Here is a 23,837-nt window from a genome sequence, read left to right as displayed (position 1 = left end):
GACCAATGACAATTTAATGAGAGAAACAGCACCACCTCAAACACAAGGCCGACACTAAAATTGTGTTCCTGGAACATAAATGGACTAGGAGCAAAAACCCTCAACAAAGACTTACTGTCATACTTTCAGCAGTATGACTTAATTTTGTTACAGGAAACCTGGTTAGCAGAACCATTCCATCTTCAGGGTTATAAAACATTCTACCTCCCAGCAAGGAGAACTTCAAAATTTGGTCACGAGAAAGGTGGCTTAACCATATACACCTCGATACAAACAATAAACCACGCAAAAGAACTCCTTAATAAAAATATTTCGGGGATTGAAAACGGGATCATTGCAGTCCACCTGGAAATATCAACATCAGGAACCATCAGGCAGGAACTAATTCTGGTCAACACTTATTTGCACCCAAAAGGCAAAAAAAGCGGGGCTAAACACCTGGTGACAGAATTAACTAAATTAATAACGGAAGTAGAAAACTCGAACCTTATTGTCTCAGGAGACTTTAACATGTTTCTTTCAAAGTCATCTGGCAAGAATCCGCCAACGGAAGATCATCTGCTTGCCAGGGGGATTCCCCCACTGGAAGTATGTCCATGGGGCAACTTGACAAACCTATCAAAAAGGTTAATGGAAGATTTATCAAACCTGGGCCTGATTTCGATAAACGGCCGGTCCCTGGGGGACAGACCCTAAGCGGCAACTCTTCACAACACCATGACAAGCTCGGCGATCGACTACACCTTCCTGTCTTTTGCAATGTTCACATTAGTACAAGCCTTTAGAATCGGCACATTCGACTGCAGCGACCATCTCCCACAAGAATTGACACTGAGGGCTCAAGGAACAGCTCTGACATTTCCAACCAATGGCCCAAAGCTATCGACAACTACAAAATGTAAAAGAATCAAGTGTAACATCAGTGATCCGGACCGACTAGCGAAAGATGCGAAGCTGTGCTGGGAAAGCGCCGCAGAACTGAATGCTGGTAACATTACTGCCTGGGAGTCCTTCTTGAAATCTTTTGCCCTCTCGAATTCCAAGTCTAAATTGTCTCAAGAAATCGATGTACAGATAGGCCAAAAAACACTCGTCCGGCCCATTAACGACTCAAAAAAACATCCTCAGACTCTTCTTTCTCCCGATTTAAGGGCAATAAAAACAGCCATAAATAGAACACTCCGCGCGCTGCGGAAAGTCGGGAGTGACAACGACCTAATTACCAAACTGAGAGCACTAAAGTGTCAAAAGAACAAAATCCTGTGGCGAATCAAGCAGGAGTCCACTGAACAAACTTGGGCGAAACTGCTCTATGACTCAAAAAACAACAACAGCGCAAGATTCTGGAAAACCATCAACAAAATAGAGAATCCGAATGCCCATGGTGTGAACTCTCATATCACTGAGGACACCTGGGCAAATTTTCTGTTTAAACACTTTAACGATGAAGACCCATGAAAAAACTAACAATGCCCTAAATCCTGCCAAGCGATCCAGCCGGTTTTAAAACCATTAGTTGAGGAGTCCAACTTCCCAGGTTCAACAGTCCAGCTGAAGGGTCGAATCGCGAAAGGCCGGAAGGAGGGAGCTCCTGGCCCAAATGGAATTCCACCCATCCTCTACAAGCAAGATTCAACTTATTGGGCCGATCAATTGCTCCCGCTCTTTGTAGAAATCTGGAGGGCTGAACAACTCCCATCCTCCTGGAGAGGTTCAATAATTGCCCCAATTTACAAAAAGGGCAATAAGAACGAGGCAAAGAACTATAGGCTCATAGCCCTTATAGATATAGACGCTAAATACTTTTCGGGGCTTCTCCTGGAAGAATTAACAGCATGGGTGTCACGCAAAAAATTAATTCCCATTAATCAAACCGGCTTCAAAAAAAATCTAGGGACCACGACAAATATTTTAGCCCTTTCCCTGATGACAGATGCCACAATCAAACACAAAAAAACACTATATGTGTGTTATATCGATTTCTCTGCTGCATTTGACAGCGTTGACAGAGGAAAACTGTGGGCAAAACTTTCAAGGTGGGGAGTTGACCCCAAATTGCTGAAACTTCTGATGTTACTACATACAGATACCTGGATCCAAGTAAAACTGGGGGCCGGCAACTGTCTGTCAAAAGAAATACCAACCACAAAAGGGTTGAAACAGGGGTGCGTCCTCGCACCGACCCTGTTCAACCTTTTTATGTCCGACCTCTCCAAAGATCTGGATAACTGCAACCACCATGCCCCAAAGCTAGGGGGTTTTACGCTGTCCAACCTACTATACGCAGATGACCTGATACTAATCAGTCAAACACCAGTGGGTCTGCAACACCTCATCAACACCACAAGCAAATTTGCCGAAAAGAATGGGCTAAGCGTTAACACAGAAAAATCAAAGGTGATGGTACTAAATCAAAAATCAAAAAGGCATGCTTTCCAATGTCTCTCCAAGACAAAAAAATGGAAATAGTCCAAGAATACAAGTATCTGGGCATAATTTTTGACTCAAACGTCTCCTTCAAGCAACAACAAACATCAATTAGGAACAGAGGGATCTCATTGGCCATTGCATTAAAAAACATCAAAAATAAAATAGCGGGCCCAAATTTAATCCCCTTGCTAGACATATTTCGTGCAAAATTGCTGCCGTCCATTACATATGGCAGTGAATGTATGAGAGGGAAGGACGAGACCATCTTAGACAACGTGGTCAGCAAAACATTGCGAATATTATTTGCTCTTCCTCCTTACACTTCCCCAGCACAGCTAAGGCTCGAGTTTGGCCTACAGAAGCAGCAAATCGCACGCAAAGGTGCATACGTAAAATGCTGGCACAAAGTAAAGAACGCGGAAATAGACTCCCTGAACGCCCATCTTTGGAAAGAACTGGAAACAAACAAGGACTCCCTTGCAATGGTCTACCTCCAAGCAGCCATTAATTCCCTTGTGTTAAGAGATCTTTGGGACTCGAGTTGTACACACAATTGCTTCAAGCGTCTTGTTAATAAATCCGTGAAAACAATTTCCTTGGAAGAGGATAAAACAGCACTAACCAAGAGGTCTCATGGGTGGTTTGTGATTCAAGGCTACATCAGCGCCTCACCACAGCCATATCTCAGCACCGGCTTTTCAAGGAAGGCGAAGGAAGACTTTTTGCGGTTGAGGATGGGGGTAATACCATCTATACCACATCTTCCCCCCTGGATGCGCATGGACTGCAACCCCAAGTGTAGGCTTTGCAAAAATGCTAAGGACGATGTTCTGCACCTATTGTGTAGCTGCAAAGCTCTAGATAGTATCCGAAAGAGCTTACTAACACACCTTTGGAATCAAAAACGTGTGCGAACTCGTAGACAAGCTCTGTTGATGAGCTTTAAGGGAGAAGACATCCAACTAGCATGCAGGCTAGTGCGCTTTATGAAATTAGTCATCACGGCCCTAAACCCAGCGGTTAGTAATTGAATTTGTCTTCGCGTGAACGGCCTCTGCTCTTCAAGACTATTTTGCTTTGATAACCAAAGTGACAATTGATCATGAAAGACCTTTTTCTCTGAAGCATAGTACTGTACCACCCGCATGGTTCTTCTTTCTCTTTTTTTTTTAACCTTTCTAAAAGTTTTTTTAAAATTGCTTTACTAAATGCTTTATTCATGTATTTTTCTCCTTCTTGTTTTTATTGTCTAATTGCAAAGATTTTAATTAATCACGCAATAAAGATTATTATTATTGCAGCAGGGTCAAGACTGATTTGCATATGACTAGATCCAAGCTGAGGAGGCGTGCAAAGTTAAAATGGAGTGGGATGCATTCCCTAGTAATTACCAGTGGCTGACATTAATTCAAGGATTTAATCCATCACTTTTGAAAGCTGCACATGGCACAGGTTTCTAGCCGTACTCCTGGGAATGTAATGTGACGTATTTCTTAGGCTCCAGTTACCCCAATAAGTATTGTACATAGTGTACACGTACTTACTGGGAAATGCAGGTGGGTGTGCAATTGCAAATTGAGAGTCTTTTTTCACTGTCAGAATTTTTTTTCTCCCTACGCACCTTCTAAGATTAGAAGTAGGTGATTCATTCCCTTGTCACCCAGGAAGGATAGTTACTCTAACCATTTACTGGAGTAAAACTTTAGCCATCCCTACGACTGTAAAGGGTCAGAACAAGCTCAGGAGTGGGCGTTCACAAACCACACTTTAATCCAATCATTTACACTTGTTATGAATCCTGATATTAATTTCTGACGAGCGTAGAGGATGCATTTCATTCTGTAAATATGTTTATGGCTGAAAATGGTTTGTGAATCCAACCCAACGTGTTAATTTGTGTGGTTCGTAAAGTGTCGTTTTTTTTACTTGAATCATAAGAAAATAAATATTTTATTCACCAGGATCCTTAGTTTGCCAAGTAATGTAGAAAGCTCTGAATTACTTAAGGGGATCTACTGGGACATATAAAAGTGCATGTTGGTTTCATAAATGAGTCAGTGGTGCAAGTATTTGGATATATAGCTTTGATACACCAGCTTGGGCGGGAGGAAAGAACAGATGTCCTATATCCATTAATATGTGATATAATTAACTCAGTCTAATTTTGAATGAAACCCTTTCCCTGGGCATCCTTGAAATATTTGGGTACTAGTTGAAATTTGCAATCCCGATTGCTCCCCTATGCCAAGGTTTTATTACAGTAAACGTGTGTGTGTGTTCAAGTGAAGTGGAAAAAAACATTGAAAGGCATGCAAATAACTGCTAAGTTATAGCTCCCTGTGTTTGCTCTACCTTCTCAATGTCCCAAAATTATGTACTTCAGAAAATGTGCTCTGAGTGGGTTTTCTGTAATACCTTCCTGGCTGTAGGCATAAATGATCTTGGATTTGTTGTTATACAGTTCCTGTGAATTACGTAAGACTGTTTATCTGGACAACATAAACTTTAGAATATAGGAACTCAGTTCACACATACCATCTGAAAATGTTGGCCTCCTTACAAGCCAGCTCACAGTGCCCCATCTGAATCCCTAACCTTACCAGGGTACCAGATGGTATTTAGCAACCTCAAACATGGCCACTTTGTATTCCTCCTAGGAAATTGTGTAAACAGATCTACCCTTTTGTTGTTTTACTTTTATATGCCAAAGGTAAACACAAGAAAGCTACGAACTAGCTTTTCATACATTGAAACAATTGTATTCTTGTATAGAAAGAGTGTGCTGCAATTATTAGACAGAAGAAACAAAACATTGTAACCAGCATTACAGGGATGGTGAAAAGATACAGTTCAACCATTATAGCATTACTAGGTGGTTATACTCCTACTTAATACTTCCTACACTATCAAGAGCATAGTGGGAGTAGCCTCTGCCAATGGGATAGCCTATACCCTCCTCCCTGAGTATGATGTATCAAGAAGCCGACATGTGTAGAACAGGCTACTGTCCTTTGCAGGATAGAGGTCAGAGTAAGCAGGACTGCATCTCAGTCACGTTCCAGGACAATCCCAGCAGAAGTGCCTATGAATTATATGATGATAATGCTTCCTAAGGAATGAACTACATGTATAATCATTTCTCAGTACATTATCGTGTAAGCACAAAGCATGTAAAAAGTCACCAAAAGAAACCAATGTCAAGCTAAAACGTGAAACGAAAATGGAAACTAAGTGGTGGATCTGTTTTGCCTTACAGCATTGTGAAGCAGGATCTGTAATGGATGACAACATATTTCTCATTTTGCAGACCATGATTGAACTTAAGTACATACATAAAACTGTAAAATGAACCCCCTGTCCTCAAAATATTTGCCTCTCCATTTTAAGCAACACTGCTTTCCTGTTTTTTATGCTTTTTCTACACAGAGCCAGCAGGCCAATTTGCAAAGAAATCTGCCAAAAAGGAGACAGTCCTTGTGCAGGAGGAGAATGACATCATGCTGTCGACTATGGTCACACAAGAAAAGGCAAAAGTTCAGTGGTTTAAGGAAGGCGTTGAAGTGACAGGAGGAAAGAAGTACGAGCTCAGGAGCGAAGGGGGCTCCAGGACACTTGTGGTGAAAGCAGCCGACTCCAGAGACACTGCTTTGTACTCTTGCAAGATAGGAAGTGACGTGCAAGAATTCCAAGTGCAGGTTAAAGGTAAGGAAGGGCCCACTGACACCACTGATACCATACACAGTAGCTGCTCCCCTGGATACACATGAACAGTGGGGTTAATTTGAATTCCACGGCGCACATCGCAATCAAGAGCTCAGTGCCCTGACCGTCTCAGGTACAGTGGTGAAAGTTAAAATGTAGAGTAAATGCAGTATTTGAAGCAATCAATGCCAAAGCACATGGTTTTGTTATTGAAGACCTTCCTGTGTTGAGCACAAATACTTGTTTTCCATTCTATGTCTTTTAAAATATGATTTTGTTAGGCAGTTATGTGAAGAGAACGGTCATTTTTTTAGATGCTGCGTATTACACTGACGTGATAAGAACAGGTGTATAAAATGCATTTTAACTTGTAATAATAACTGTGGTTACTCTTATTGTTGGACTTGGCCCTTTTTGCAGGGTCATCCCTGAACGTTTTGCCTTCCTCCTCTATTTTTTCTGACCTATTGTTGGCTGTTTTATGACTCTGGGCACTTTACCAGTGCTGATCAGTTCTAAAGTGCATATGCTCTCCCTATTGTAAATTGACGTATGGATTAGTGATTCCATTATTGACTTGTTTGGTGTACTTGTCAGACCCAAGTACAGTGCACTGAGGGTGCCCAGGACTTGTGAACCAAATGCTGCTAGTGGGCTAGCAGCACTGGTTGTGCCACCCACAGAAGCAGTCTGTAAAAGTGTGTGTAAGGCCTGCCATTGCAGCCTATGTGCAGTCTGGTACTGCCATGTTGACTGGGCAAGTGCACCCACTTGCCAGTCCCTAAACCTTCCCTTTTCTTCATACCAGACACGCCTATGGTGGGCCCAAGGGCAGGGTGCATTGTAAGTATAAGGTAGGACAAGCTCTGATGTGTGTGGCATCTCCTAATAGTGAATTACAGCCATTTTCGTTTTTCACTATTGCAAGGCTCCCTGTTCTCCATAGGCCAGAATGGGCAGTTAGATTATTACATTTTATAATCTTAACTGACCCAGGGAACATGGTGGAAATTCGAGTTTAGTATGCCTGAACTCAGAATGATAAAATACATCTTTTAGTGAAGTTGATTTTAACATTCTGTGTTTGAAAATACCACTTTTAGAAAGTAGGTATTTTCTTGTCTAACTATCCAAGCCTGCCTCTGCTAGGTTGTGTATTCCTTGTCTGGAGTTTGAGTGACAGGGCTGTGGGATTCCAGGAGACAGGATGAGTCAGCCCAGTGGTGAATAGAGAGATCTGCATCTTGATGGCAGGTAGGAGTTGCACCTGGGACCTGAATAGGGCTGTACCTATGCTGGCTCCACCTCCTGTGGTGCTTCTGATGTCTCTGCCCTGCACTGTGAAAGGAGAGAAGGAGTCATGTCAACAGAGTGCTCCAGGGCTGTGCCTTTCCTCCACAATGCTGGCTCCACCTCCTGTGGGGCGTCTGATGGTTCTGCCTTGCACTGTGAAAGGAAGGCAGGAGTCTTGTCAACAGAGTGCTCCAGAACTGGTTTGGACTGGGCAAAGGCCCTTCTGCCCTCAGAGGACAAAGGATTTTGGGGTATAAGTATTGGGACCCTGATCCCAAGAAATTCGATCACTTTTGGACAACAAGAAGAAACCTTTGCTGAGGAGAGGAACCTGAAGAATCCGAGGAGAGACTATCCCTAAGCTGAAGTGCTGCTCGGGGGATTGGCCTGCAGTGGTTGCCTGACTGCCAAAGAAAAGAGAAAGGACTTTGTGTGCACTTTATTTCAACTTGTGAAGGATCTCCAAGGGCTTGAGAGAAGAGCTTGCCTCCTGCTGAAGTCCCAGGGACAACAGACTTCAACCCCCAGCTCCCCAGAGTTCTTTGGAAGTGCCTGCTGCTGTTTTGAGCCTTCTGAGGGACTGCGTGTCGCAAGGAGCTGGAAGCGTGACTCAAGAGGTAGAAGTGTATCGCTGTCACAGCCGCTGCCGTTGCATCGATGATGTCGCAGCTGTAGCTGTCGCATTGCACCACATCTCAAAAAAACGTCCTGCAACCCTGAAGAAGCGTGTCGCCATCGCAGCTGTTGCCGTCACATAGTGGATGTTGCTGCTGTAGCCGACGCATTGCACCGCATCAAGAGAAGCGTCTTGCAACGAGGAAGAAGCGTGTCGCCGTCACAGCCGCTGCCGTCGCATCACTGAATAAGGATGTCGCCGCTGTAGCTGACGCATTGCACCGCATCAAGAAAGCACCTTCCATCCAAGGAAAAGGGTTACTGGTTGTGGGGGGTGAAACCCTTCTCAAGCTACAACCACAATTGCTGTCAGGGTGAAGTCACCAGTGAACCCCAGTAGGTAGGAGTTTATAATGAATGCTAGGGGTACAGGTCCCTATGGACTTCAAAAGGGCGTCACACCATTTTTGTGTATGTCAATTTCACGTTGAGTAGAGGAGAGCGTGCACACACACTTTAGCACTGGTTAGTAGTGGTAAAGTGTGCAGAGTCCTAAGGCTAACATAAACAAGATCAGCAAAAATGGAGGAGTAAGGCAAAATGTTTTCGGGAAGACCTAAGACTGAGAGTGTCGATAAGTAACACAGACTACACTGCATACTGCTTTAATGTCAGACAACAAGGCACACCTTTACCCATTCTGTGCCAGCTCACTAGAAACACGTTGAAATATACATTAAAATTCAACTGGTTATCTTGACAATTGACAATGTCAAAGCAAAATGTAATCTGCCAGAGATTACTGGAAATGGCTGAGATTCTGCAATGGCACCTTGTTGCGAGGAATCAACCCTCTCACTTGGTGGATGATGAAAATACTTTTTCGCATCATCTGGCTGGAACAAATGAGCAACTGCAAAAACTACCTAGCAGGTATGAGTGGCTTTGGAAATTGGCTATGGGGGTTTTATCCACTGCTAACAAGGATGAACAATATCCTGACAGTCCAGGTGCAGTTCTTTTCTCAGGTTAGGCCGTCTATGGTCTCTGTGGATCTGTGTTGATCCTCCCTAAAATACACAGGCATAAGACTTTTAAGCCATTGGTCTTGTGTGAAAGACCTGTTTCTTGTAGCATCAACTGCAGCTGTGCACATAATGAAGATGATATCCCTTTGTGATTCAAAACATTTAACTGCCTTTCGCCGAGACATGGTGACTATAAGGCTCTCCTTACCTTTCTTTCAAAGATTCCGTTGAAAGTCCTTTTGAATGTGAAGATATCCCTGCCTTTCACTCTTTCCACACCCACATACTTTCTCGACCGCAGAGGCATAAGACTTGCCTTTTAGTTTTCCCTCAAAAGAACCAAAATTTGGTGTTCTACTGATCAACTGTTTGTGAATTTTTGAAGGCAATGGTGCTCTCTGAGTGTATGCTAATGTCACCATTGCCACATGGGTTCCATCCAGCTTCACACATTGCTTTACCCTACACAGAGCCCAATCTCCTACGAGCACACACCACCAGGGCTATACCAGCATCAGTGCCATTTTCAAGGCTTCTTCCTACTATAGCTACACAGGCTGCCCCCACGCATTCGCCAACACTACTTTCTTCAGAGTACCACCAGGGTCTTCAGGGTTCCGCCTGGGGCAATGCTACTATTGAATAGAAAGCTCCTAGCAACCTATATGTCGAAGCTTGAGCCATCCAATGTTGCTTACTCCTTCTTCAATTTTGTTTCTCTTTTGTTGCGTAATCTAGATGTGAAAGTGCTTGGACATAGAAACAGGATAACATTGCCTTAATTGAGATGGCCATAGCACACACACACCGATTGGCTCTAGTTTTCAAGAAGGGCACTGGTGAGCGTGCACATATGTGCAGTCAAGAGTGCATGTAGGCTTCAACGCACTCATTTGTGGTGGTTCTGCCATGCACATCCCTGAAGTGACAGCTTTCCTAGCAGGTTCCAATCCTGTGACTTGGTTGCAGCATACCTACATAGTTCATGAAGGGAGAGAGACTGTAGAGTAAGAGTAAAGAATCTGCATAAAAATAACTTGTTTACTTTTAGAGTGAGTCGAAACCTTCTTATTGTAGGAGGAACGACCGAGCTGGGACGTGAGTAAAGTCAGGTTGTCTTGTAAGCCGAAGCAGCACGTATCCATGCAGCATTATGAAATTGATTGATTCCATGTAGAATTGAGTGTCAATTTTGGTTCATGTCCTTTTACCAGTTGGGACATTCAAAGAGAGCATCCACCTTGACTATTTCTTAGGGCCAGCCTCCATCAGTAGTTCATATTAGAAATATGCATGCATTGCTTACAATACTGAAAATACTGTCCGCAACTTTAAACTGATTAACTGATGGGAAAAGGTGCAACTTATGCGAAGTGTAAACTCAGCTTAGTCATGTTTGTGTGTTGCAACATTGCTGATTGGCATGATTAGGTTTCGTGTGTAATTCTACAATCATGTCGTGCATTGAGACAGGCATTTTGACCAACATCAAGGGTTAATGCTGCAGTATTTTACTGCACTTTTTGCACACTTTACACTTCGCCCATTGTGGTGTACGCTTAGGCCACATTAGTGTGGTAATAGTGTTTTTGTTGTTTTATGAATATCTAAAATGGCGCTACTTTTTGGCTGAGGACGACATCTGCCAGTCCTTTGCACTCCTCTGACACCTCTTTTTACCCCAACATTTGCACTTTTACATGCAGGAAGTGTGCGCGTGTGAAATGTACATAAGCATTGCATATGCTGTGCATTTCAAGAATACATTTATGTTCTTATTATGAGATTGTCCTCAAAACCTGCTGAGTGTGTCCTTAATACAGCAGGGTTAGGTTTGTCCATGTGCGGGAATGTGCGTAGTATTCTGTATTTCAGCGTTTGTGGGTCGATTTCCACATTTCCCATAATTTGACCGTGTTTTTAATGACAAAATCTGCGTGCCGAAAACAATTCATAAGGCAGTTTTCCTGCAAAACTTCAGTATCTACCGTAAATGCAATTACAACGAAACTCATGAGGACCATATGCGTGACGTGCATAGACTCCATATACACGTGGTTTGAGTATCATGTCAGTATAAAGATTGGTGGATTACGCCTTTTCCAGGAATAACGGCCACACACAGAATACGCTTTGTGACAGAGCCAGCCGTAGAGAGCATAAACACAAACAAAATAACCGTAAGTTTGGCTAGACATAAGCTACATTTCCTCCAGTTTTTTTGTGTGACATCACCAATACCAAAATTATCAAGAGATGCACATAATGTGCTCAGAAGTGAATTCCGTTATCGTAAATAGAACAGATAAGCAGTTGTCCTAATTTTAATATGACCAAATATTCCAACTACTTTCCACACACATTTTATAAGGAACAAATGGTATTTATGCAGTTGCCTAAAACCCTCACTACATTTCCTTAGCATTTTCTACCACCTGGACTCGGTTCACAGTTACCCTAATGACTAATAGCACTACTGGGACAGTAAAAAATAGGCCACTAACAGATGTCTGAAATTAAACATTCTCGTACTTTTAAATTTTTATCAGCAAACTTACTTAATAAAATAGGGTTTGGGATGCACCAAAATGTTCTTAAAATGTATTGATTCTTACTGCAGTCAAGTAACTCATCAACATTATATGCTTGAGTACTATTTTGTTGAGAGTGAGGTTTGCATTTTTTGATTCCACAGCCTTTAGTAATTTAATTTATAGGCTATATTAATTTAGTTCTTGACACTTTTCAGGTCTCTTGATATTTTCTCAAGCATGACACTTGAAGAAAGCATTAATTAAATATAATCAGTAAACTTCCTAAACTTATTTATATTCCGTAAACTGTTTTGTTTGAATTCTTTCAGAAGTGCCTGTAAAGTTTGCAAAGAAATTGGAAGCCCTTTGTGCTGAGATAGGGGGCACCATCTCTATTTCCTGTGAACTGGGACAGGCGAAGGGCGACGTCATGTGGTGCAGGAACGGGAAGGAACTCCAGCCTAGCAAACGCTTCCAGATCCGCGCTGAGGGCGCCAAACGGATTCTCACAATTTCTGGGGTGAGGGCAGAAGACGAAGGAGAGTACTCCTGCGAGTCCAAGGATGACAAGACTATCGCCCAGATCACCACAAAAGGTACTAAGACAGATCAAAAGTATTCCCCAGGGTATTACAAATGATCATGTTGACGTGTGGATGGCACCTTCAGTAGAATTGTTGGAGTGATCTATTGAGTTAGTCTTATAAAATCTACTTTTGGACAACAAACCATATTAATTGATGCCAATTCTCGTTGTGACCATATAAATCAGGTAGGTGTACAGTTGTTGGGTTTAGAAATGCCCAGTGATCATATAGGATCTATGTAAAACATGATAAGGAATTGGCATTTAACAAGGCACTCTCTATACATTCTAAGCTAGCACTCCGATAAGTCTATTTTGATTTAACATTCAATTTGTCCTGCTGCTTACTGTGAATTACCTAATTGACTTCACTTGTTTGCTATCAATGTAAGATAGAAAGCAACCAAAAACAGTGAAAGGGCGTAATTAGCCAATGTCCTTTCTTTGGGAAGGACATTGGTTGGCTTGTTATCTCTGCTGAAAGGAATGAGAAATGCTCATAGGTAATGAGGTATACAATAATAAGTTGTACAAGAAATTGAAGTGAGAGACAGAGAAGCAGATACAGAGTGATAGTGTGATGAACACAATACAGATATATAGTGGTAAGGGCATTGGTGAAGATTAGAAAAAAGGGTAGTTGAGACTTGATGAGGAAAACTGAAAAAGGAAAGAATAGATGAATGAAGGAAAACATTGAGTATAGCGAGTAAGTGAGCTAGGGTGTGAGAAAAGGCAGTAACGAGAGGGACTTGGCTTAATTTCAGCATGTGACCTTAACTGACAGATCTCCCTTGCACTAAATGACAGTTTCTGATGATCAAACCGTACTATGCTTATTAGTATGTAAATAGTCTCATTGAAAACACTTCCTGGAGATTCCTCGCCTTAGGAATATCGCCCTACGTGTTAAGCTGGTCTGGGAAAGCTTTTCCTAGCAGTAATTCTCCATGCCGACAGCTGTGACTCCACCCGCCGTGCATGACGTCAAAGTCATATAATAGAAGATGTTTCCTGCACTGACATCAGTTCTTGTTTTTCTGCACCTTGGCGTGGTTTTTGGCACTTGCTCTTTGCTTCATCAAAAAACATGTTGTCAGCTTAGACAGCCATTAGGTCCAATGTCTCCACCGAAAGGTTCATAGTTCCTGTCCTTTCTCACATACCGGAAGCAACTGTCTTTATTACTTCATCTTGGCATCCTCATGTGATGTATTGGATGCGGCCTTGGTGTTGTGGCCAAACACCTGAAGCCCTTTATGGAACAGAAAGCAAATATATTCATGTCAGAGACCTCAATGGTCATGCCAAAGTGTTCCCCTTCTTCTACAGGTAAATCTCCTGTGAGAGAACAATTTTAGAAAAGTTCTTTCCACAAAAACTACAAACAGCACCAACAGAAAGAGAAATCCTGTTCTTTCTCTAGGAAACAATACATTTTACAGGATCATTTGATGTCACAGTGCTGTTCCCAGATGCCCGGCACTTTGTAGTCATCAAATCTGATTTTGAAGTTGCACAAGGTTCATCTGGACAAGCAAATGAAGGGTATAAGGAAATGCCTCTATTACATGATCATTCTCAAGGTTTTGGACTGATGCTGCTGGTTTTTCGACTCTGAAGGTGCAGTTAGGCATGCTAACCAGACCTCACTACCAGTGCTATGACCCTTAAAACATGTATGTGTGACTGGCTCACCCACAAATGGCATAAGTTAACTTACTCGTAAGTCCCTAGTATATGGTTTCAGGGTTACCCAGGGCCTGTAATTTAAAGTGTCCCTCCTGGACTGAAGCACTTATTGTGCCACCATGAGTGTGACAAGGCAAAGCAAGACTTCCAGCATGACATTTCTGACTGATAGGGCAGTTTTCAAAATGCTATCGCCTATGGAGCCCTAAGGGTCTCTTTTTATATGGGGTTGTGTCTGTCTGTCATTCGTAAGGTATGCCTCTGGAGTCCTGAGGCTGGGACCTGACAGTAAAAACTCCAGATTGTTGTTTTTGCTGTAAAAAGGCTAATAGCCCCATCGACGACTATGATATTACAAGCTCACAACTCAACTGTTCTAACTTCTGAATGGGATTACTAAAGTAGTTTACTTCCAGATATCAAAAGAATGGTTACATTAAATGCGACTTGAGGGCCAAGTCAAATTTAATGCAACTTTTAAGGAAATGGCAACTTTAGGAGGTTGCCACTTTCTTGCTCAAGTTTTCTAGTGACCATTCAAAGTTGCTGGACACAAGACAGCCATCTGTTCTCCTGGGATGAGATGTGAATGACTCTCAGGAAGGAACACAAAGGGCCTGCCAAAAGAACAGGTGTTACCTCTCCCTGGCAGAAAGGCCGAACAGGGTGTGAGTTTGAAAGGGAAGCTGCCTTTGAAGGGCAAATGGTGGACACACACGCTCTTTTGTTCCGGGAGACAGGCTGGCGTTGGGAACGGAAAGGGCTATCCAGTTGCCAAACCAGTTTTCCAGTGGGTGTGTTGCCAAAGGCAGCCACACCTCTAGGGTGGGATACCAAACGCCACACACTGAGAGAATGATACTACCATCTTGTGAATGGGCAGAATATTGAATTATGGTATAACTGGTGTTTGGACAAAATATCGATTTGTAAATATTGGGAGACCGACATATCAGAAAAAATATAAAAAAATCATGATACAAAAATATCGGTGTTAAGAATATTGTTCTTTAGGTAAGTTATATTGGTTTTAAGAATAGCGTTGTTTTTAATATCATTTTCAGTCATATAATTTTTAGGATTGCATCAATTTTTTATTATTTTTCAAACAATAAAGTAGAAATTACACAGCTCATCCGCCTACAACCAACACAATGGCCGGTAGAGAAGAGCGAACAATACACAAAAAGAAAATAAGCGAAGGAGAGAGATCACAAGGAAACAATAATCAATGTATACACCGTTTATATTGTTTTAAAATTATTTTAATCTGTTTTTGTTCATGTATTCATTTTATGTGTTACTATTGTTTATATAATTATTTTTTAAATATAGTTTTAATTTTGAGTGATTTAGAATGTTTTAATTGTTAATAGAAATGTATAGTGTCGTAGGGGGCTTTTGGGTTTGTAGGCTGAAATGGTGGGACGTTAAATAAGTACTAATTAATTATTTATTGAATTATTTAAAATTATTTATGTGATTGATAATAATTATGTAACATATGCAATAATGATTTATTTTAGGTATATTTTAGGTGTGGATTGCTAGGTTTGCAGTGGTAAAAGGTGGGAAGTTAAGTGAAAATTAACAATTAATTATAATTAATTATTTACTTGATTATTATTTACGTAAATTGTGCAATACTTATATATTTTAGTTATATTTTGGGTGTGGGTTGATAGGATTGTTCTGATTATTAATTATGTAAGTCGTTTAATTTTTTTAATACACACACACACATATATATGTTAATTAATAATGTTTATGTTAAGAGCTTAATATAGCTTGCTGCAGAGGGCTGTATTGGTTGTTAAAGGCCCTGAACCCAAGTTATTGGCCCGAGCTGCAGGCGATGGGCTATACAAGGGAGGGGCTTTTAACAACTGGTATAGCTCTCGGCAGAAGTGCTATAAGGTTATTAGAACATTCCTCCCACTAAGGGTAGAATTTTCTACATTAAAAAGGGAGAAACATGAAGACAAACATTGGAATGTTGGAGCTTCAGTGTTATACCAGCCATTATAAGCCCAGAGCTACTCCATTGTCTTCAATATAGCTCTCAACATTCCAATGTTGTGTTCTAGCCTTAGAGCGCACCGTAGCAGGCTCTACCGGCATTAAAGGCCCACTCCAGCACTAGTATTAATTAATATTCGTTTTTTGTACTTACCATTTTAGCATAGGGGACACAATATTTTGGTAAACAATATTTTTACATAATATTAGTGTCAAACAATGTTGTTTACCCAATATTGTGTCAGTGATCTGGCATAACCAGATGCCACACTTTGCAGGAAGTCGCCATCAGGCAGACTTGCTAGCCCATTGGCTAATAGTCACTGCATCCCCTGAAAGCAAGTTGTGGGCGTATTAGTGGTATCTCTGGCAGCCAGGCCACAGATCAAGTCTGCGGAGGAAAGACATCTGAAGAAGGATGGCTATGGCGTTCCCTGGACCTGGCAAAGAGAGGCTGCATCAAAGATTGAACTTCACCTGCTGATCCTTAGGCTAGCCAAGAGAGGACTCTGCCTGTGGTGCCCTGATCTAAGAAAAGTTGTCCCAAGCCCCAGCCAGAAGAATTGACTCCAATAGTCAGTTAGCTGACGTCCTGTTACAGCTACTGGGTCACAAAGCTGAAGAGGTCTGCCCTGGCAAGTCGGTAGCCACAATCGCTCGACCACCACCGACCGCCAAACTGCAGCTTGGGAGACAGAGTCTAGACACTCAAAAGTTGCACCGAGTCTGCTGGACCCAGGAGAGTACTCAGAGTGCAGTTTGGCTGCCTAGATAGACACCAGCCTCAGTTAAAGGGAACCACTGGTTTCGCTGTAACAGTAGACCAGTGGCAACTGTTTTTTGGCTGGACTTTAACCCAAATTCAGCCTCTGTGGCAGAGTCACCACTCCTTGTTCGTGGTCTAAGGAGTGGCCCTAAGAGGACCTCTATCACTGGATCAGCATCCACATCATCCTGTATCCATTGATTGTTAAATACCACTCCATTATTGGCTATTGCTGTTCGCCCATAGAGCCTCTAACTGGACTAGAGCCTGCTTTGATTGCAAGATAACTGTACTGCCAATCAGTATTGACCCTTGTGACTTCCTCCCTGCAGGAGTTGGTCACCCAGAGTGGGCCAGAATAGCCAAATCCAACTTTACAAACGTTTTCAAAAGTTTTCGCGACCGCTAACCGCCGTAGTTCTCCAATGCTTGTTGCGATTTGAATGAAAAGCAGTGATTTGTTATGTGTTTAATAATTTATATCTCCAACATCCTCTAGTGGATTTTGTTCATTTTGGTCTCTAAAAATTCATATAAATAAGAGCTATTTTTATAAATTGGTGCTGGATTTCCTATGTGTCATGATTTTTCCTGTTCAACTATTTAGATGCTACTAAATGCTTTGCACTTGTTCCTTTGACAAAGCCTGACTGCTCGAAGCCAGAGCTACCTAGGGGTGAGCTAAGGTTTTGTAAAGTAGCATGACTGGATCCAAGACGGGTTGGTGAGTTTATTACACTGTGAGGTCACACAATCACACCATACAATACACTGCTTTTCTCACAAAGGCCTCACATCAGGCTATGGTGAGCATATTTACAATGGAGCTAGGACACTCTGGGCCATTCCCCCAGAACGACCTGCTGCTTCCGGCTTGGCAACTCTAGTCTCAGTGGCTAAAAAGAAGTTGTACAACGTGGCAGCATTTCCTGTCCGTCTGGCACCATATATGTTAGAAATCGGGGTCTCTAGTTGGCAGAGATTGGTACCTTTGACCAAATAGGGACCCTTGCTTCCAGTCAGCGTAAGGGGGAAACAAGCTGTTGATAACCCCTGCTCACCCCCTTGGTAGCTTGGCACGAGCAGACAGGTTTATCCCCAAGGCAATGTGTAAAGTATTTGCACCAACACCCACAGTAACACAGTGAAAAACCACAAATGGACACCACACAGATTATTTATACAAAATAAATATCTTTATCTGATTTAGGCAAGTCCAAAACGACATAAATCCAACATACAGACTTAATCTTTCCTTAGAATGTTCTTTGAAATGTTCTTTGCAAAAATGAACTTGTAGTGGTAGTAGTTCTTTTAGGCAAATAGCATATGTTAAACAAACAGACTCCAACGAAATTAGCAATCTGGACTTCTGCACCCTCCCAACTAGAGCTGCTCCGCCAAACACCAGAACCACTGGAGCTTCGTTTACAGACGCTCCGGGTTCTTCTGACACTAGGAGATCCCCCTCAAATGGCCTACTAGTACAGCTTAGGCCCCCAACCTGGTGTTCCCTTAGGGAACCCTCCAGGCCCCGAGACTGGGTTTTGGGCATCTTGGGACTCACAGTCCCCCACTCACTCCTTTTCCACTGAGACAGGACGTGAACCCCTACACCCCTCCCACTACACTGGGACCTAGCTGGGCTACTCTGCACCTCTCCCACCACACAGGTCTGGAAGATATCTGCGCAAATCCTTTTGGGATCACTCCCCAATGCCTCTTCAGACCCTCTGGAATCCACCAAGGAGTCTGTCTCCAACGTAAGCTCCCGGAAATCAGAGAACTCACACTCCACCGGGTGTTGCCATAGCTCTGGAAAACAGGGACTTCAAAGATACTCTCCAACAAATAAATCACACAGCCCCCCACAGTTGTCAACCAAGCTACCCGTTGCCGAACCCTCCAGTGCCTGGCACAAGTACCCCTCACCACTTTCCTGAGATTGGCAAGACAGTGGTTGGCTGTCTCTGTCACTCACCCCACACTCTTCTGGGCGGTCTCCACATTCACACACCAAGGTTTCTACCATCGGGAAACCCCTCTTCCTGCACCTCTCATCTAGAGTCAGTAGAGTGTCCCTCCCACCACTAGGAATATTATCCCCTGTGTCAGTTCCCCAATCTACTTCAGGGACACTACACACCACTGGAGCGACTTCATAAACCTGAACCCCCTGGTGCATGTTAACCCCCTCCCTCAAGTCAGGTGCCTCATCTCTGGGCGTGTGTACTTCACCCTCAGCACTAGATATCACAATCTTGCTGCCACCATCTGAGCTGGACTCCACCTCCAACTCAGCAAAGCTGACCTCCTGAGCTACACACATCTCTCTTTGCTGGGCTGAGACACTTATGGCCTCAAGCCTCTCGAGCTCCAAATCAAGCTCCCTCAGTCTTAATTCATGTGCCAAGGTCAATTTCAATTCTTCCTAGGCACAAGCCCTCTCCTCTGCCTTGTTCTGGATTTCTTTTTCCATTTCCAATTGCTTCACCTTGAGCCTCATGACTTCCAATTCATGTTCCCTGTTCCTTTGGTTCTCTTCCAACTCCTCTGGGGAAAAACTTCTAGCGGAATGGTTGCTGCCAGCCCTGGAGGCTGCTCTTGACACAGGCAAATCCTGTGGCCCAAACCCATTCCCTGGGTCACCCTCCTCCTCATTTGTATCATCTCCTCCTGCAGCTCCTTTGCCCTACCACCAGGCTTTTAAGGCCTTCTGTAGCTCATCCTTCTTAGCGCTACTCCTTATGAGACATCCCAAATCTTTGCAAAATTGTTTGAGTTGATCTACCTTGTAGGAATATAAATCCTCAATGTGAAACTCCAATCCTGCCCCCTCACTTGCTGCTTTACCATTTTGAGACATGATACGTGGATGATTCAAGAATCAAAAATAGAACCAAAAAGGAAAACACAGTATGTGGCTGCGTAGTGGTCTGCACTAATCTAGTGATGTACACCAATCACTGGGGGTCAAGTACAAATACAAGTTCAAATCCTCACCGCGGACACCAATGTTAGAAATGGGGGTCTCCAGTTGGCACAGGTTGGTACCTTTGACCAAATAGAGACCCTTGCTTCTAGTCAGGGTAAGGGGGAAACACACTGTTGATAACCCCTGCTAACCCCCTTGGTAGCTTGGCACGAGCAGACAGGCTTATGCCCGAGGCATTGTGCAAAGTATTTGCACGAACAACCACATTAACACAGTGAAACACCACAAATGGACACCACAATGATCATTTATAAAAATATTAATATCTTTATCTGATTTAGGCAAGACCGAAACAACATAAATCCAACATACAGACTTAATCTTTCCTTAGAAATGTTCTTTGAAAAAATGAACTTGTAGTGATAGTAGTCCTTTTAGGCAAATAGAGTATGCTAAACAAACAGACTCCAACAAAATTAGCACAAGTTAGTTACTCTCAGCACCTGTTTGCTGTGCACTTATGATTGGGACACTCTCCTTCAAGAGCCTGCTAGCTCTACGATCCCTTATGCCACCAGTTGCAGATCCTGGCGTCAATTACAAACAGACGGGAAATCTCCTTAACAACTGGCTTGGGTACCCCAACTACTAGTTGTGCGCATGTTAAAGCAAAGGGGAACCCTCAACTCCGGGACAAACCACTTGTGCCGTTAGCTACGGTGCTGACTTCGTCCTCCGTGATGTGAAAGAAATATGCCCCAGATCATCTTTGTGCACAGACCCTGGTTTACTCTCAGAAGGCGGAAGGCAGAGAGCTCTCTCCCGCAGACCCGCAGACCCGCACCCCCGTCCCCAACGGTAACACCAATACTCTCCTTTGACTGATTTGAGCGGTTACCTGGGGGCGCTGTCTCTTTTCTTCCTTCACAACAGCTGATTGCTGGGACACCTTGTGCTTCCGGGAAGTCAGCTCGGCTCCTGCAGGTGACGAGCCCCTCGTTGCCAGGCAACACCGGGCATTGGCTCCAATCCCAGCGTGGCTCCTCTCTGGCTTTGGGGGGGGGGGTTTCTGCACAGTGCTCCCGAGGCTCCCGGGCCGGAGGTGGTGATTTTCAGGCACAAAGCACTTCTCTCCGGTCACGGTTGGCAGCCAACACATTGCTTTTCCTCCCCTGGAAAATCAGGCTCGTTGGCTGACAACTCGGGCCAGCCGCGGTGACGGCCTCGCAGTTGATTGCGGTGCTCCTCTGAACGCAGGCACATGCACACCTCAATGTAGAGGTGAGTTCAAAAGCCAAGTACTCTTAGCAGAATGGGAAGAGAAGCCCTTCTCAGCAACACGGGTTCCACGTAGCACACCAGCTGGATGCAAAGCGCCTGCACACAGCGCCTCTGGGAATTCCTTGAAACCTTTATGACCCTGTGTTTCTTATAACAGGAGGCCAGCTCTTCTCAGGCCCTTGGAGACAGTTTCACTTCAGAGGGACAAAGCACACAGCACAGTTCCTCTTCAAGTAGGGGGACACAGCACACAGCAGAAAGTCCCTTGGTCCTCCAAGAAGAAACAGCAACTGCAGGCCAGCCCCCAGACACACAGCAATGGCAGCACTTTTCCTCAGCTCTTCTCCTTGGCAGGGATTCCTTCTTGATCACAAAGTTTCCTAGTCTTGGAAACTTTTAGATTGCTGTGTTTCCGCAACAGGAGGCCAGCTCTTCTCGGGCCCTCGGAGACTTTCTTTTCAGGACACACCACACAGCAAAGTCTTTTGTCAAGCAGGGGGACACAGCACACTGCAAAGTCCCTAGTCCTTCCTTTGGCAGAAATAGCAACTGCAGGCCAACTCCAGACACACAGCAAGGGTAGTACTTCAGCTTTTCTCCTCAGCAAAGGTTCCTCCTTGGTATCAAAGTAGTCTAAAGTTCAGGGGTTTCCGCTCCCCTATTTATACCCCAAAAGTCTTTGTTCTCTATCTGTGAGGGGTGCTGGACCCAGTCCAAACCAGTTCTGGGTGCACTCTCCCAGTGCACAATTTCTTCCTTTGTCAGTGTGGGCCAGGGTCATCAGTCGCACCACAGGAGGTGGAGCCAGCATTCTGGAAGGCAGGCACAGTCCTATTCAGGCCCAGGTGCTACTCCTCCCACCACTCCAAATGCAGATAGGTCTATTCAACCTAGTGCTGGCTCACCTAGACTTTTGGAGCCACCCCAGCCCCTGTCACCCTCAAACCAGACAGTCAATTCACAAACAGGCAAAGGCACACAGAAAGGTTGAACAAGAAAATAGCCACTTTCTAAAAGCGCTATTTCAAACACAGAATTAAAAAAACATCCTTCCTAAAAGATGTGTTATTAAATTCTGAGTTCAGGGATACCAGATTCCAAATTTCTATCTTGGCCCTATGGGAAGATATGCAGGTAAACATGTTACCCAGAATTCCCCATTCTGTCCTATGGGCAAGATAGCCTTTCCAAAGCGCTATTTTCAAACACAGAATTAAAAAAACATCCTTCCTAAAAGATGTGTTATTAAATTCTGAGTTCAGGATACCAGATTCCAAATTTCTATCTTGCTCCCATGGGAAGATATGCAGGTAAACATGTTATACAGCATTCTCCATTCTGTCCTATGGGCAAGATAGCCTTTCAATAGTGAAAAACGAAATTGATAGTATTTCACTATCAGGACATGTCCTACCTTTCACATACACTGCACCCTGCCCAGGGGGTTACCTGAGGCCTACCATAGGGGTGTCCAATGTGTAAGAAAAGGGAAGGGTCAGGTCTGGCAAGTGTGTACACTGGCCAGGACACCTGGCAGTTAACAAACTGCGCACAGGCACTGCGGTGGCAGGCCTGAGACCTCTTTTCAGCACTACTCATGTGGGTGGCACAATCAGTGCTGCAAGCCCACTAGTAGCATTTGAATTACCAGACCTGGCACACTCAGTGCACTTTACTTGGGACCTACTGGTAAAACAAATATGCCAATCATGGATAACCAATCACAATAACAATTTACAGGCAGATTATATGCACTTTAGCACTGATCAGCAGTGGCAAAGTGCCCAGAGTCCTATAGCCACAACCACAGGTCAGGAAAAACAAAGGAGGAAGAAGCAAAATGTTTGTTGATAACCCTGCAAAAAGGGCCATTTCCAACAATATTTGACGTCACCCACGGAGCCAGACTCAACACCATGTTCAGAGTCATTACCGGCACTGGACTTGAAGTTGGCTGAAGTTATGTTAATGGTGAAAGAAAAAGGCTGTAATTTGCCCCAAAGGACACTCTCTTTCCTGGGTCCAGCAATTTGCCCAGATGAAGGAGCGTTTTGACTCCTGGTCTATAACAATGTATGATAAGGATATTGGGTACACAGAAGATGATCATTCAGCAGCAGATAATCTGCTTCCTCCTTCTTACTTTGATGCAGGTCTTTGCTGAGAAAATTCTGTAACCTAGCCACCTCTCCAGAAGATCATATCCCTTACCCCTATGGAGTTCCAGTGGAGTAATTATTCCACAGTGGTGAGTAAAGTTGCAGACACTCTGGATTTGGCTTTACCCACCAAGGTACCAAAGTCCTCCATTTTGATGTAAATCATGCTAGTCACGTCTGCAGTTTTAGAGCTCTTACTCTTGTTTAATGATACCCTAAAGGATCCTGTCTTGGCTGCATGGACAAAGCCCTTCTTGGGCCCACCAGTGCACAGACAAAGAGTAAGATCCCATATGCTGTCTCCAGTAGACCCTTCATTTTTGCTCTTACACATATCATTAGGAGGCAGGTGATTCTAGCGAAATCCTCCAAACTGCACCTCAAAAAATTCCCTATGTCTCTTTTTGATGGAGAGTGAACGCAGCTGGATGTTCTAGGCAAAAAGGTTTTTGCTTCAGGTAGGGTCATTCTTCATACAGTGAGTGCTGCATACCTACTAGACCCCTAAATACATATTTTTGGGGAATTGGCATAACTGGTAGTTTTAAGCCTGAGGTAAGTATGGCTTGGAATTGTGGATATTGTGGTCTGGTTCATGGGTACGGCGGTCATGTTGTGCTGACATGCCTGAATGCATTCTACCAATTTTCTAAGCTGTCTTGGCCATTCTAATGGACATGGTCTTCAATGGTGAGCAGCTTTTTAGTGAAAAAGCTGGCTCCTTCCTAGAGCCAAGCAGAACTACAGCCCACTACCTGGACTTGGCTTTGCCAGCAAAGCAGCTCCATCAGCAGTAC

General features: G+C 43.6%; 1 protein-coding gene across 1 annotated transcript in view; it reads left to right on the top strand.

Annotated features, from left to right (window-relative positions):
- Positions 1-23,837, top strand: part of OBSCN (obscurin, cytoskeletal calmodulin and titin-interacting RhoGEF) — a 2,124,484-nt gene that overhangs the window by 387,291 nt on the left and 1,713,356 nt on the right. The window contains exons 20-21 of the mRNA XM_078665296.1: positions 5,857-6,132; positions 11,932-12,198. Coding sequence (XP_078521422.1) covers positions 5,857-6,132; positions 11,932-12,198 — 543 coding nt within the window. The remainder of the gene's footprint in view (positions 1-5,856; positions 6,133-11,931; positions 12,199-23,837) is intronic.

This window comes from Lissotriton helveticus, chromosome 10 (genome assembly GCF_964261635.1).
Source record: "Lissotriton helveticus chromosome 10, aLisHel1.1, whole genome shotgun sequence".
In the NCBI taxonomy this organism is placed as follows: Eukaryota; Metazoa; Chordata; class Amphibia; order Caudata; family Salamandridae; genus Lissotriton; species Lissotriton helveticus.
The sequence above is the reverse complement of the archived record's forward strand: the minus strand, read 5'-3'. Positions and strand labels throughout refer to the sequence as shown.